General features: G+C 43.2%; 1 protein-coding gene across 15 annotated transcripts in view; it reads right to left on the bottom strand.

The window, feature by feature from the left end:
• SASH1 (SAM and SH3 domain containing 1) overlaps window positions 1–16,081 on the bottom strand; it is a 533,280-nt gene that overhangs the window by 110,202 nt on the left and 406,997 nt on the right. For 3 of the 15 annotated variants that reach the window (XM_086877613.1, XM_086877618.1, XM_086877614.1), the window contains exon 1: window positions 10,769–10,888. The exons of 10 other annotated variants lie outside the window; for them this stretch is intronic. In XM_086877613.1, the coding sequence (XP_086733739.1) occupies window positions 10,769–10,864 (96 nt within the window). In that variant the 5' untranslated portion in view covers window positions 10,865–10,888. Of the gene's footprint in view, window positions 1–10,768; window positions 10,943–11,140; window positions 11,479–16,081 lie in introns of those variants that run through there. 2 more of the 15 variants (XM_086877625.1, XM_086877619.1) reach the window with 2 other exon arrangements.

The raw sequence follows: 16,081 nt of genomic DNA, 5'->3' as shown, positions 1-16,081 counted from the left end.
TAACCAACCCTCTGCTGCCAATTACCCATTCAAAGCATCTGCTGGCAGTACCTTGATGGTTTAGTTTCACATGACTCATACACCCATCAATGGTTACCCACCTATAGCCTGCATTTGTCTCTAAGCAAAAACAAAACAAGGTGTGACCAGCTAGACATGAAGGCTTACTTTGCTTATGATATCCCTACTCACTGCCTGAAATAAGCCTTTTCATTTCTGATCCAAGCTCAAATCTCCATTATTTATTTTGTGATCCATGACATCCACACCATTCAGCCACCTCCCATGGGCCTCCAGGAAGCCAGCCTGCACACTGACCTTCCCCTGCCAAGGTCCCGGTGCGTGCTCCAGCCATTTCCTGCCATGAAGGCGGCAATTCTTCCTTTCACATGATCCTTCTAAATCCCTCTTCCTAGCAGTTGCAAGTTACTCTTCTCAGCTGGGACTTTTCTGGCCACAGAAATACAGCTCTGGATACTGACTCACTGCACCTCTATCCCCTGTCATCCTCTGTTTCCGCTTTATATGAGAGGTATTTTCCTAAGAGAGACACGAGTCTGGAGAAAAACCCCCTGCTTCACTCTTTTTTAATTTTTTTGTTTTGTAAACTGCTTAAACCCCTCCAGCAACAGATCTGCCTAAGAAAGGCAGAAGGGTCAGCAGGAGTTAACATACCTTTTTATCCCCCTTTCCTCTCTCTCTTTCATGGCAGTTTATGAAATAATTAACCATCTGTAAGCATTCTGAAGTAGTTATTAGGTTTCACAGATAAAAAATGAAGATTTGTACAATCTTTTGTATTCTGTGTACACTTGAGACAAGGATTAAAACCCACAAGTAACTTGGCAAAGATTATTTGAAGAAAGTACCATTCCATCAGAGAGAAAAAGCAGCATTGAGAACATCCACCCCTTTTTTTTCCTCCTACTTTTGGTAATTAGGAACTCAAACTCCACACTAACCAAACCCAGTGAGACTCATCATGACTAGGATAACAAGGATATGCAGAAGAATCCCTTTCCCTTCTCATTTATGCGTGACCACACACCGTATGTGGTATGAAGCTATTCTTTATCATCACCATCACACCAGTACTTTAGTGAGGTCCTTGACCTTATGTTCCCTGTTAACTTCCTGAGTTTAGACAGCTATCATGCAAAGCTTAAGTTTTACTAATTTTATCCATCTGCACATATATAGTCACTCCCTGACACAAAATCTAAACAATGCATTGCTGGGTTTGGGCTGAGCAGGAAACAATACATCTCACTGAACTGAAGCATCCTAGTGTTCTTTCAATTCAGTGCACATCAGAACATGGCACCACAGCAGAGCGGGGCTGCACAGGATTAAACTCCATTTCTGGTCTCATTGTAAACCACTCAGAACAAAGGTGGGTGTTATTAGAGAGGAAAACAGAATTTTTAAGGATGGGGTGTCCTTTTGCACTACCTACAACAGAGCAGTCTCCACTGATTAAACAAGAAACAAAACCGACCCTTCCCCCAAATCTCAGAAGAAAAATTTCCTCTAGAAATTTCCTCTCCTTACGAGGTTTTTTGGTTTTGAAGTACAGTATCATTACCAGCCCTCTGATAAAATGTTGCACAGGAAAATCTTTCTCTCCAACCTTTATATAAAACATAAAAAAACCCACTCTGAAACATTGTGTTTTTAAGGTGTAAACATACAGTCATCTTGAAGATGGAAACTTGAAGAGAGAAACCACAGTTGACATAAAACATGTAGTCTGCTCACACCTTTTCCTGTTTTACAATGGTTATTTATGAATTCTAAGGTGGGAAAGAAACCTAATAATGGAGTGGAAATCACAACCTCCAAGTATTGGTGGGTATTATGTATGAACACAAACACATGTATAAAACAGGATTTTTCTTATTTTCATCCTCAAAGATTATAAACTGCAGCTTAAATGCGAAGGATTTATCATCAGCTTTCAGAGCTACTGCACTAAGGTGGCCAACCACTAAAGCTCCAGAACTCACAAGTATTAAATATTATTCTGTATAACTGAAGGCTGTGTTAAGTATATCAGTGATACTCATAACAATGTGAAGCATGTCTGACATGGATGGTGAAAGGAGATGACTCTTAATTTAGCAATAGAAAATAAGTGTTTTCGATTTGCACTCCATCCCTAGGATTGCACTAGGAATTTCTGATGTAAAAACCCCTATTGGCATGTGTCTGCTGGAATCCAAAGAGAAGGGAAATGTTTCAGAACTGTAACAGACATAGATAAACAGATATAATAAACAAGCAGAACACAAACATCCAAACATCCCTGCAAATGTAAAATGTGTAAAACCCACAGATTCTCCAGCAGTGAAATATAATTTCTAAAGGTATATTTTATGATTAACAAGATATTACTCTGGCAGCAAAATTCCTTAAAAGCCTAAAATGTCTTTTTTTTCTGAAGTGCAATGTAATGCTATGCAATCAGCTCTAGCACGTTTTCATCCAAGCTCCAGCTGTGGATGTGCACTCGCTGACAGAACTTTTAACAGTGCACCATGGTGCAATGAGCTCTCATGTTTCCTCCATCAAGTTGTGCTGGGGTTGCAGTGAAGCAAAGGGCAAGCTCTGCAGAGCAGGGTCAGCCTGGTGCTGGCACTGGAAGGGGCAGGAGGCTCAACTCATCTGAACCTGTGAAAGAACAACAAAAGATGTGTTCTCCTTTTTTCTTAAAAGCCTACAGGCCACACACTGCTCTGCTGCAAATAAACTTGTGCCTTAGGCTCCTGAAGTTTTTATGTAAACAGTGCAAAAAGTAGACCCTTTATCTTCTGTTTATCTTTTGTTTTTGTCATACCTATCAGCACTGCACAAAGCATCTTCAGTTGCAGGTGAGAGGGTTACGGAGCATCTCGCAAGAGATTGCTCATGTACTCTCAATTTAATATTGTAACAAGCACGGTACTGTTTCCACTATCATTTATCAGCCCTCGTCATGCTTGCTGCAAAGCTTTCAAAGCATTGCTTTTATTATTATATTAAACAGTTACCTAATCTCTTTTACACACACTCCCACGCACAAAGAATATACTCCAGGTGGAGAATTCTGTGAGATTAAATATTAGTAGGCTGTTACCTACAAAGAGCAAAAAAGCACTCTATATCATCATAAATACACTGCCAATAATGAAACATAAAAGGATGTATTCGTATTCTAGATAATTGTATTACCATGCTTGTAACCTTCCCAGTGTATGTTTACCCACGCAGATGAAAACAGACATATCTTCTCCATCTGGAGGCCTGATGATGCAAACTGATCTCAAGAGCATATCGCCTTGTCCATGCAGGGCCGCTGGGAAGTCAAATCACCAAAATCTAATGAGAGATCTGCACCAGCACTCCAACCAGATCACACTCAGATTATGACACGTATTAGAAACCAGTTCTCCAATTTATTGTAAAAGCCTGAAAGTGTGATTTATAAATCATTGTTGTATTACACTCTTAAGCTTGTCCATCCAATTTTCCAGCTATACCCTGCTTAAAACTGTTTTCCAGATATGTTATACAATCCCCACTCTCAATTTCCAGCTCCTCATAGAAATATGCCTCTAAAACTAGTATGTAGCTCAAAAATGCTTATACAGGTGTCATTAGAACTTAAACAGTTAAGTACTTTATTATACTAATCTTAGTTCAAATAAACCCGGTACATGATAAGTCTGTGTTTCAAAACACGGCAGTAGACAAGAACGTTCTGCTATTACCATAAGCCAGGAAAAACATTCCCCCTGCCTCCAGAAGATGAAAGCAGAGCCAGTATGCCCACACCTGACCCACACCACAGGAACTGCACTGTGAGGGGGAGAAAGCACAGGTAGCTCCTTTTATTTTTAATGTTGTTGTTTTTAATAATGGAAATCTGTGCTGTCAACCCTTGTGCCCAAAACATGTTGTAATTTTTCCTTGCCAATGAGTGGTCTCTTGATGTCAGGCAAAAATAAAACCCCCTGATATCTCTTTACCTTACTGCACAATGTGTCTACATGCATTTTTATGGAGAACATGTTTTTATAAGTAGAAACCTGTTTTTTAGACTTACACATATGAAAGCCAGTTTCTTCCTTTTGTCCATTTTCTCATGAAAAACATGGAATCCACAGCATCCCTGCAGTCACAACCACCTTCCTCCTCCTCCCACCACTAATAATGCCATCAGACAAAGCGGCAGGTTCATTAGTCATCAGCTGCGTCAAGCAATCACCAAGAGGGAAATTGTTAGCAATGCTCAATGTTAAAACAGGTACTGTGACAAATCACTTTGCTGGGTCATTACAAAGTATTCCTATTCCTCCTGTGTTTCTGAACCTCCTAAAGTCCGAACACAGTGTGTACTCTGACATTAATACTGTCACAAGAGGGCAAGCAGAAAAGAAGGCAGTCTGGGCTGCTGGATGAAGGAAAAGCTACAGCCATGGATTCCACATGACAAGAGAGTGACCTGGAAGGGTGCAGGAAGCAGGGCTGGGTTCACCAGCACTGGTAGAACCCTCTCCTCCACAATGCCACCTCTGAAGGGAAAAAAAATCCTGCAGGAACATGGCCCAGGGCTAAAACTGGAACAGCTCAACATGTGTGTGGACTAAGTTAAATTAATGATTACCTACTTCCGTAAAATGTCATTTGCTCTAAAATATACTAAAAATAAAAGGTTTTCACCTGACTGTAGAAAATGGTAGCCAACATGTGTAGCATAGTATATTGCATTCCATGTAATAAAAGTCCTTTAAGTTCTCACTTGCAACACCTTTTCTTTTTCCACATCAATTTTCACATTTTCTTCCTGCTTAGAAACTGACATTCTTTTCATATCCACAGAAGGAAGAAGGCATCATTACAGGCAAATTCTAGTAACCTTGTATTCCATTGCTCTTAAAAAACAGAGAGAGCTTGGTTGACTGACTTTCAAAAGATGAAAAATGTAGAAAAAAGAGTATTTCCAAGTTGGTATTCACAGTAAATCAGCAAGAGAAAGAATTCACTTTCAAGAAAGAATGAAGAAGGCACCAGAACCAAAAGCTCTTATCACTCCTCATGGTGTAGGGTCTTATGGGGACTAAATTCTCTGATGGAGACATCTGTTTTATGTGCCCTGACGTGCAAGAAAAAGCCTAGACCAAAGGTTATCTCTGTGAGCTGTCTTTCCTCATAAAGGGATTAGCATTGCTAGGCATAACATTTCATGGAAAGGCAAAGGAGATGCAACAGGTTAAGTTTAAATTATAAAATTGAATCCAATACCTAAACTGACAGCCAGTCGCTCTCTCTTTTGTCTTCTTTATTTGAAAGCAGAATACCCTTCACGGTTTTGTAAAACAGAAAAAATAATATCTGCTAGTTTGAAAGCAGAGGCCAGGCCTTCTGGGTTTATCCTTATTGTTGCAAATAGGATATGCTTTAGAAAACATGCTACAAACAGAAGTCAGAACCAGAACAAAAGTGTTTTGAATCAGAATCTCCTAAGGTGCATTTTGAGTTAATTACACAGTGCCACAGGCACTTTGCTGATATGTCATCAATAAAAATCATAAAAAATATGCATATTACATTTTTAAAAGCACATTCTACCTGAGGTAGCTACTCGGCTGCCTGTACATTTCCACAGAGCTGTGCTGAGCGTCCATGATCTCAGCTGGAGTGGCCTTTTGGTGCCAATCTGACACCAGAAAAACAGAGTCACCCAATGAGAAACTGAGAGAGCAACAGAGCAGAGATTTCCATAGGAGGTTACAGTGATTTAATGAGGGTTTAACAAAGAGCAATCCTGCAAGAAATCTTTGGCTGGTGTTAGCTGCCACAACTCCTCCTGGCAGTTCTATAACTGCTTTTATCAGTCAGGGATCTACTTCCCTGATCCTTCCAGATATCCAGACTCCCTGGCTTAATATCAAATTCCTCTTTCCAAAGTATGCTAGCCAGTATCCAATTACATGTTATCACAGTAGCATTATCAGCTGGCGTCTCTCTTTTGGTTTTTTCCTTTATTACTTTGATAAGAAATTCAAATAGTCACTTAAACATGGAGACCAAGATAGATTATATATGTAAATAGTACGGCTCTTGGTAGCCAAGTGAGCTTTATTGTCCTCAAAATACTCTGTTCACTTCAACTAACAGAAGGTGGTGGGAAAGGCCTGGTTTTCTCTCAGCATAATACTGCAAAATACTATTTTGTATTTTTGCAAAAAAGAAATAATATTTTTTTTTTCTCTTTCAGCTGTTATAACTGATTGAGTAGTTTGAAACAAACTAGCTACTGCTTTGAAATAAAAAGCTGGAAAGACTTCTAATTTTGTGGCATCTCATCTTCTTATCAGTGTGGCTTTTCAAGTTCTGCTGTATCTTTTGCATCTTGGCTATTGAAGACAAAAATCTCCTCAATAAGACAAATAAGACACTTTCTTTGGTGAAACTCTTATTAAAATTGATCAGAGTTTGCCAGTGATTTCATTAATGTCAGGATTTGACCTGGATAACTCTCATATATATATATATATATATATATATATATATATATATATATATATATGAAGGAAGAACTTCGCATAAACAAGAGGAGCACTAGAATGACTTCCCTGTACTAAGGTAAATAGCCTATGTTTTGAAAGCACATTTTTAAAAAAATGAAGCTCATGATTTTAATTTAATATTAAAATTTGCTCTTGGATGTCATAACACAAACTTTTAGACCTTGTACAACAAAGAGTTTGTGATCACCACATCAATACATTATTCTATGCCAAAAATCCTTTCTTATAGCATTGAGTTTTGGCAATACAGAGAATTTCTTTATTACTGCTCACAGTCCACCTCTCTCTAACACCTTAATACACTTCCAACATCCACCACTGCTTTGAAACACTGAAAATTATAACTATCCAATACATTCCAGCATGTGCTTGCTACAGACTAAGCAAAAGCTTTTGAGTATAATTTTGTTATCTAGTAAGCTCCATTAACAGCACAAATAGCTTGAGGTGCTTATACCAGATCTGCACCTACGGAATATTTCATTAGAAAAGTGCAAAAGGGAAAAGCCACATTTACTTCAGCAAGACCTAGTACAGAGGCAAGCATACACTCAGTATTTATCAAGTACAGGGTTATTACATGACTTCAAAGTCCATAAAATATGCTCCTTACAAGCAGCACTTGACAACTATTTTCTTCCCCTCCAGACCTGGGATCTGCAATCACAGGATCCTCCTAATGAGATCCTATTTAAAGGAACATAACTAAAAATATACAAACAATGAAATATATTTATCCATATAAATATGGAGAGGGGCTCAATTTATATTTCAGGTAACTTCAATACTGATTATCAGCTGGGCTGACACTATGGCCTCTCCTCCTAATTCAGCACCTAGAGCAGATACCACCACACTCCACAAGGCTTCCAGCAGGGCCAGTGGGAGGAAGGCAACACCTTCCTCTTCCCCACTGCTCTAACTTCTCAGTATGAGGAGGGAATAATCAGGCATTTTATCACTTCTATGAAAAATGTCTTTTTTACTGTAAGGACAGCAAATTGTTGCAACAGGCTGCATGGAGAGATTGTGCAGTTTCTGGCCCTGGAGGTTTTCAAGATGCAACTGAGTAAAGCCCCAGGCAACCTCACCTGACCTCAGAGTTCTCCCTGTTTCAGCATGAGGATAGGTTAGATGCTGCCGGAGGTTCTTTCCACCCTGCATCATCCTACAATCATGGCTTAAGAATGTGTTTTTCTCTTTCATTCCATCAACAAACTTTTGATGATCAGCTTCTTTCTTAATTTCATTCTAGTTTTCTCCTTCCAAGATCACAGAATCATAGACTGGTGTCTGTTGGAAGTGACCTTAAAGATCATCTAGCTCCAACGCCCCTGCCATGGGCAGGGACACCTTTCACTACACCAGTTTGCTCAGAGCTCCCCATCCAAGCTGGCCTTGAACACTTGCAGGAATGGGGCACCCACAACTTTGGGCAACTTGTGCCAGTGACTAAGCACCCTCACAGTAAAGAATTTCTTCCTAATATCTAATCCAAATCTATCCTCTACTAGTTTAAAGCTACTCTCCCATGTCCTGTCACTACATGCCCTTGTAAGAAGTCTTCATGTTTGTTGTAGGCTCCCTGCAGGTACGGGGAGTCTGCAACCAGGTCACCGCAAACCCTTCTCTTCTCCAGGCAGAACAATTACAATCTCTTAGCCTTTTCTTCACAGGAGAGATGTTCCATCCCTCTGACCATCTCGGCAGCTTTCCTCTGGACTTGTTTTAACAGTCCATGTCCTTTCCTGTATTGGGGACCTCAGAATTGGATGGAATGCTTCAGGTGGGAGTCTCACAAGAGTGATCTTGGCTCTTCTCTCCTGCTAGTGCATTCCTTTGGTAGCTTCCAGGCTGTTCCAGGGCCAACCTGGCCACCATATCACTGCACCAACTTTTTCATTTATAGAACTACCCCCAGTGAATCACTCTGGTGTCTACATCTGTGTTCCCCACACAGCTTGAGTCATGAACTGCTACAGATCCCAGGAAATTAAGACCCATGCTCTCACATAATTGACAATGATAATTGACAATGCAAAAGAAGTAAGCCAGCTACACAGGCCACTGATGTGGCATCATGGACTACAACCAACCAGCTACAGACTCCCATTTGGAAGCCACAACTCCAGTTTACTGCTTGCCTTTTGCAGCACAGGTTTGAAAGAGACAAAGCTCTATGCACCACAAAGATGAGCAATGGAAGTGGCACTGGAGCTACCTCTTCCTTGCCTTCAAAGAAGGACAGAGCACTAAGTAAATTTATACTCAGTACCTATTAGGACCTTATTTTGCAGCCCAAAAGGAACTCTTTAAAAATCTACATCTGAAGAAAACTGACAGCATGCAGCGAGGAGAGCTTCTGTCTTCCCTCTTACAGGTGAGCCTACATAACCTATCTTTTCATATTTGTAATTGTGTTGCAACACAAAACACTGAAAGAAGAAATGCTAATAACTCTGGGTGATGTTTGCAACTGATATAAACCAGCAACTTCATAATCACAACGCGATTCCTTTCTGTAAAGCTGACCAACTCTAAGACAAACGATTTTAGCATTGTTTTATCAGAAGGCAAATAATAATTAAATAGCTCTGTTTTCCCAGGAAGGAAACTAGCTTGTATGACCAAAAGAAACCTATTCAAATTATTAGTTGTGTGACAATCAGATCTTTTTCTGCACTGAGCTTCAGAGTGCTAGGCAGTTGGACTGGCCTCCTCAAACACTCCTTCCCAGGCATCCAATAGCACTTTGCTCTTACTAAATGCAGTACTGAAACCTGCCAGAAAAAGAGAGAAAGAGACTGTTCATAAAGTACCAACTGTGTGCTCCTTATAAACTGGCAGAACTGACTCTGCTTGCATTCTTAGATCAAAATCATTAACAGTGAAAAAGTGTACGCAGTTGGGTGCTATTAAACTGAATGTCAAGTCAATGGAGAATTTCTGTGAAGGAATGACACACGTTTTTTAACCCGACTTTGAATATTAACAATAAAGTCCATGTGGTAAAAAATATGCAGCATAAAATGCTAACTAAATTCTCTGGTTGATTCTATAACATTTCATCTGAATTAAATCCTATGGGTTTACCATTCATTACGTTCCATGGCAGTTTTCCAAAAAGTATTTCTCACAATATTCTTGAATGTCTGCTGGTTAAATGTTAACAACAAAAACTAACACGCATCAAGCCTATTCATTTGCTTTTAAAACGAATAAACAGGCACTCCACTGTTGATTACCACATTCCTGTATCACTGGAAGGCTGCCAGCTCCAGTACGTATATAACGTTAGTATTTGTTTTTTTGCTGAGTGGCAGTCCTCTGCGGTAATTATCATCTTGCACCTAAAGTAAATATTATTCTCTCGCTACAAGTAGAAATAAAGGATTGACTCTTCCTGTAGTTTTACTGTTTGCCATCCAGTCCGTCCTGTCGGTACGCTACGTGCCCATTAAACGTAATTCCTTGAGCCCTCGTTACTGGGGACATCTCTTTTGTCTGTACCCAGTGAATTACGAGGATTAGTCCCTCCTCAGAAGATCACCGGCGCAGAAACTCCACGGGCCGTAACCGAGCAACTCGTCTCCGAAAAACTACCGGCAAGGGAGTAAGAGCTCCCAAGCCGGCGCCTGGGAGTGCCGCGGGGCCCCGGGAGCGCTGCGGGACGGGCGGCCGTGCCCGGGGGTCCCCCACGCGCGGGGCTTCACCCCGAAACGCGTGCGGGGCTGCAAAGGCTGCAGCGACACCGCCTTCAGCCCGAAGCGCCCCGAATCGGCGGCACGCCGGGGCAGCGGGGGGACAATGCGCCCATTGATCCGCCTGAACCGGCGCTCCCGGGAGCGTCCCCGCCAGCGGGCAGCCCCTGCGCGGACCCGCTCCTTGGCGGTGCTCGGCGAGGCCCTTCCGCCCCTTCCACCACGATAGCCCAGAGAGCTCTGCTCCAGAAGCGCGATGAAGGCGGCCGCCGACACGACGAGTGGCTTTGCCCGTGAAGTTAGTTTTTCTGGGACGTACGCGCCCGCACAGGGCGGCCACGCTCCAACTCGGGCAAACTCCGCAGCAGGTGCCGGGAAGACCCGGCGAGCGCTCCGCAGCATCTCCATCCCCTCACCCCAACCCAAACCCCCCGTCCCGCGGCAGGCTGCCCCCGCGGCCGCCCCGTTCTCAGACCCCGTGGCCACCGCACTCACCAGGATGCCCATCACGTCCGCCCACAGCTGGGCGAACACCTCCGACGTGCCGCTCTCCGCCGGGGCGGCGGGGCCGTCCGCCCGCTCCCCCTCCATGCCCCGGCCCGGCCGTCGGATCAACGCCGGCTCCCCGCCGCCGCCGCGGCCGGCCCGCCCCGCCCCGCCATCCTCCCCCGCCCCGGCTCGGCCCGGCCCGCCCCGGGACACCGCGGGACGGCCCCGCCGCCGCCGCCCCTCAAACTTTCGAGCCAGCAGCAGAGCAGCCGGACCAAAAGCCCTCCTTCCTTCCCTGCCCGCGGGCTCGCCCGGCTCATGTGGCCGCCCCAGGGCAGCAACAAAGGGCCCCAGCGCCGCCCCGGCGGCCGCACGCACCCCAGAAGTCAAGAGCCGGTGTCGGGACACGCGTGCTCGCTGGCGTAGCTCTTGTTCTTGCCATCCTCGGTATTCCCGTGCCGGGGGCTCGCCTGACGGCCGGGAGCTCCAGCGGCCGAGTCAACAGAGCTTTCTTAACACCGCAGAAAGAGTGTGGGAAGAGGTGTCAGACACACGCATTACACGGCGGTAGGGAAAGGGACACCCTGTTAGTTCAGGTTCAGAGTTTGGGTACAAGGCAGTCATCTGAGGAGCGGTGGTCTGTCACCTATCGCCCTTGGGGAGGGACTGTGAGAATGCTACCTCCCCTACGTCTGTGCCTCATGCTCCCTGGTACCACCCCCAGTCCCCATTAGAGCCAAATTAAATAATTACTAACTAGGGACAGCAGCAGCGACGCTCCTGCACTGTACATGGGAAACTGCTAAGTGCCCACACACACGCACTTTTTGAGGAAGGCACATTAAACAACAGTGGCCAAACCCCACTGCCTGTGGATGGAAGGAGTGGCAGAGGTCAGCAGAAGAATGACCTGAAGGCCTATCCACCACCTCACACCTCACTCGCAGCTTCTGCTGTGACCGGCAGCAAGGAAATCCTTTACTCTTAGTGCTCATTCCTAAGCTTTGAAATGTTTATATGCTCCTCGAAAAGCTACTGTTTCAAGCTGCCATTTATTGGAAGCACCTGTCTGCACGGGGTGGCAGGGAAAGTGATGTATTGAATGGACACGCAGCTGTCACACACTGACCAAGCATTTTGAGAGCTCACAAAACGGAGCAGTCAGTAGATCCTCCAACATCCCTCCTGTCCTGCTCACTGCCAGGCTGTATGCTACATGCCCTGCACCACCCAAACACAGCTCAGAGCCTGCCCTAGAACTGTGCTCCCCTTCAGGCTCTCTGTTCAGCCCTGGGGTCTCCTGGCACCAGGCTCCTCTCAGCCCACTCGCCAGCCCTACAGCTGACAAGGCTCCCACTGAGGACACAGCACTGGTGGCCTGGAAGGGCTGCAGCAGCAAATGATACCATTTGCTGTCGAGGCTAAAAATAGCATCTGGAGAATGAATAAAGGAAAAGTGGGGTTATGGCACTCATCTTCTCTCAAATGTTCTCAGCAATGCTCTTTTTCTGTCCTCAAAGCTAGAACTGTGTAATTTAGTTTGTAGGCTAGCACTGGAGAGAAAAGCTGGCCAGAACACTTCCTTTCTCATCAATTGCCACACGAAGAAAGGGATGAGACTTTTCTAAGCACTTTGTTACTACAAACTGTTGCTTTTGCTCAAGTGGTCAACGGCACAATTTGAATAGAGAAAAGGTGGTGGGGAGCAGAGGCAGAAAAACTAAAGAATTATTATGAGAGAAAGTGGTAAAGAAACCACCGACAATGATGATGTAGAAATACGCACAATTTTTCTGACCCACCTTTAGAATTCACATGTAGGATACACCCTATGTAATGCATCTTATTGACTAGTAATGAAAGGCCCAAACCAGGTGTAAAATCTCTTCTAATAGACCTTTAAATTGTACACAGCCATAAGCCTATGAAGTACAAGACTAAAGGTGTGTCAGTGAAGTCTCTTGGTACTCTGAGATGGCTTGCATAACTCAAAACTGGTTTAATTAGCCAGGAGTAATTTACTGACTGACCCTCTGAAATTCACGTTGAACCACTTACAGCAGTAATGTCAATCTACTTTAAAATATCTAAACAAGGCACACTTGATCTCAGGATTTAAGTATTCTGGGCTTGTCATACACACTATCTTTTGTACTTCGTCTTCTTCATAGATGGAGGCATATTAAGGAAAAAAAAACCAAACAAGAATAACAATTCTGCAGCACAAAGCCTAAACACTGTCATTGCTGTGTCTTGGGCGGCAACAGATTAAGATCAAATAGGTGCAAGGGGCAGTACTCCCACTTGCCTGGCCCCTCCCTTCCAACCGAGGTCATTGCTTCTGTGCAATGATGACTACATCACTTACAGAAGCAGGTCCTGAATAGCCACACTTTTCAGCCTTGCAGTACAGGTAACAGAAACTAGGTTATAAATGGTGGTGGTCCCAGAGCTGCTTCCTGAGCCATCCCTTTTGTGAAGGCAGCAGCTTTCATCAGAGGAGCATGATGCATGGCTTCGGCAGTCTTCCCCTCAGCCTTTGAGACACACACCCTTTGATTTCAAGAAAGTGAGATAAGGAAAGATCTTGTGAAATCACATGACTCCAGAAGCAGTTGCTTTAAAACCAAATGGACGTGACAGAATCAAAACAAATCCATGGCAGTTTACAATAGCTACCATCTTCTACAGTCTTGCAACTAACTATACTATTTATGCATTCTCACCCATTTTCACAAGACATTCAATGAATATGACATGCTAAAATAATTCCCTGCTCTTCCCTCAAGTAGAATCATCCCCTCCTTCTTGATAGGACAGGGCTCCTCTATCTTAATGAAGCCAATGTCCTGCAGAACTAAATCCCAGGAGTACTTTGCAAAAATCAGCTGCCACAAGAGTATGGGAGTTTTAGAACAAGCAGGAAGTCAGATCTTACAAGTGTTTTGAAGCCCAGCTATGAGTGCAGTATTTTGTGTTACAACTGCTACTACAAAATAACAAATTATTTGAAATTTGGCATGTTAGAATACAATTTTTGTTTGCAGTTTTATCTGTAATTGCCTAGACAATAACTCAAACATCTACAAAAGACTGCTCTCTAAAACCATCTTGTGCTGGATCTCTCCTACAGCTATGGGAAGAAATAAATCTAGTCAATTTTATGAGATTTTTTGTGACATTTCACAAGAGGCATTACCAGGTGCATAACATTCAAAAATCTTGAGAAATGGTCATTGTGCACCTTCAGGGGAGCACTAGGCAGCAAGGCAGCAATCCTGATATGATTCCCCAGTGTGCTGCACCCACAATGTGGCTGTGATGATTTGTGCTCTGCAAATCTCTGAAGAGGAGATGCGAACAATTGACACATATGTGGCCAACCTAGTCTTGCCGATGCACTCTGCATGTGAGCCTGTCTTCCTATCACTCCATCAGCTACACATGGGTGTAAAGTTAATATGAGCTCCCCACACATACAAACCAGGCAGGATTAACCAACTTGGAAAGCACTGGTCTGTATTCAAGAGAGATGGACTTTCTTCTAGAGGAAGACTCAGAGCACGATCCTAGCTCCACGTTAAGGTGGCTGCTGAGAAGCTCATCTTTCTCCTTTCTTTACTGAGGGTTTAGGGAGATGACCTTCACTAGGACAAATTCTTTCTCTATGAAAAGCATGAACCTCAAACACAAACCTTTTGAGTCATGAAGGCAATAGGTGACAAGTCTTCTGTTCCAAAGCAGTGTGTTCCATCTCACCGCAATGTCACATAAGTGTTTCAACAAAGCATTTAATAGGGAAAAATTGAAATATATGTCAAAATAAACTGCCAAAGCCAACTTGCACTATCATAATCAGACTATCACAACTGTTGTCATCAAAGGCGTTTAATCCTTTAGGAATTAAGGAAAGGAAATCTACAACCTCGAGCACTTTGGTATCAATTTTAAGCTATATTGCAAGAGGGTGATATCAGGTTGCCTTGGAAAGGGGATTATGCTCTACAAGAGTAAATGGACACCAAATTTTATGGGTTCCTGATAGATGACCTGAGGGAAATGGCTTCCTGCTCAGAGACCTGGCAATTAACTCTGCATGCATGAACAAAATACATGAGGTTTCTCAACATCACTAACAACACCCTGCCCAGTAGATCAAGTCCAAATCAGAACATCAAAGCCTCAGAGAAATAAATAAGCAAGCCATTGTATGCAGAGAGGCTGCAGGGAAAGGGAGAAATAAAAATTCCAGCTGGCTCCTACAGGTGACCTGCCAAAGCCCTAAAACTCTTAACACAAGCACATTACAATGGAACACACTATTACCAGTGATTGCATCACTTTTCAGCTCTCTCCCTCTCCCTGTTTGGTGGAGGTCATCAAATTGAAACACGCAAAGTTTTACATCACAGTCTTTGTTTGGAAGTGTAACTCTTAGTGGTTGTAGGCTCCATTCCATCAACTCATCAAGATCCATCTTAAAACAATTTTATCTCGTTGTCCTTGCTACATTTTTTTAAAGCCCTTCTAAAATATAATTTATTTTTCCTCTCCCCGGAATTCAATTTTTGAATAATTTTCCTTAAGAACTGTTTAAGTAGTATTATTATTTCTGGTAGCATGATCCTTTGGAGTAGGGATCACCTGTATTAGCCAAAGGGGCCAGCAGCTGCTCTTCAACAGAAAGCAGACATGCCAACAGCTGCATAAGAAACTGTTCTCTGCTGTGGGATAGAATGGAGACCCACACACCTGACCCATCAGTCGATCTGAGAAACAGGCTATCACTGTCCCAGACTCTCCTAAAATGTACATGCATAAACTATGAGAGAGTACAAGATCCACCATGCATCCATGATCCATCCATTTGCACATCAGACTTCTATATATTCCAAAAGGATCATGTTTCAGCACCCTCTGCCCGTCAGACAACTATAGAAAATAAAACGTTCCTGATGTTAGAAGCGATAAAGACAGTACTTATCCAACGGATTTAAAACGGATGCTATTTAGATCACATACTATATGCTGTATGGTCAGAAATCATTATCTATTCTTTTAGAGGTTTAGCTGTCAGCTCCCCATCTTACTGCCAGCCTCCTGACTAAAGCAGTACATCCCAACGAGAGCAGCACACTCATATGCCCAACACAAACCAGATGGAGTTAAGTCTGTTTAATTCTATCAGTAGAACACAGTTAGGAACAACAAATTGCTTTATTCTGATAAGAGTCTGAACTCTACACATTACACCTAATCTATCATTCCCCTAAATACCAGTATTCTACTAGATTAAAAAATTAGAAAGTGGGAGAGACA

This window comes from Cyanistes caeruleus, chromosome 2 (assembly GCF_971803275.1).
Source record: "Cyanistes caeruleus chromosome 2, bCyaCae1.hap1.1, whole genome shotgun sequence".
In the NCBI taxonomy this organism is placed as follows: Eukaryota; Metazoa; Chordata; class Aves; order Passeriformes; family Paridae; genus Cyanistes; species Cyanistes caeruleus.
This window is presented reverse-complemented; position numbering and strand designations above follow the sequence as displayed.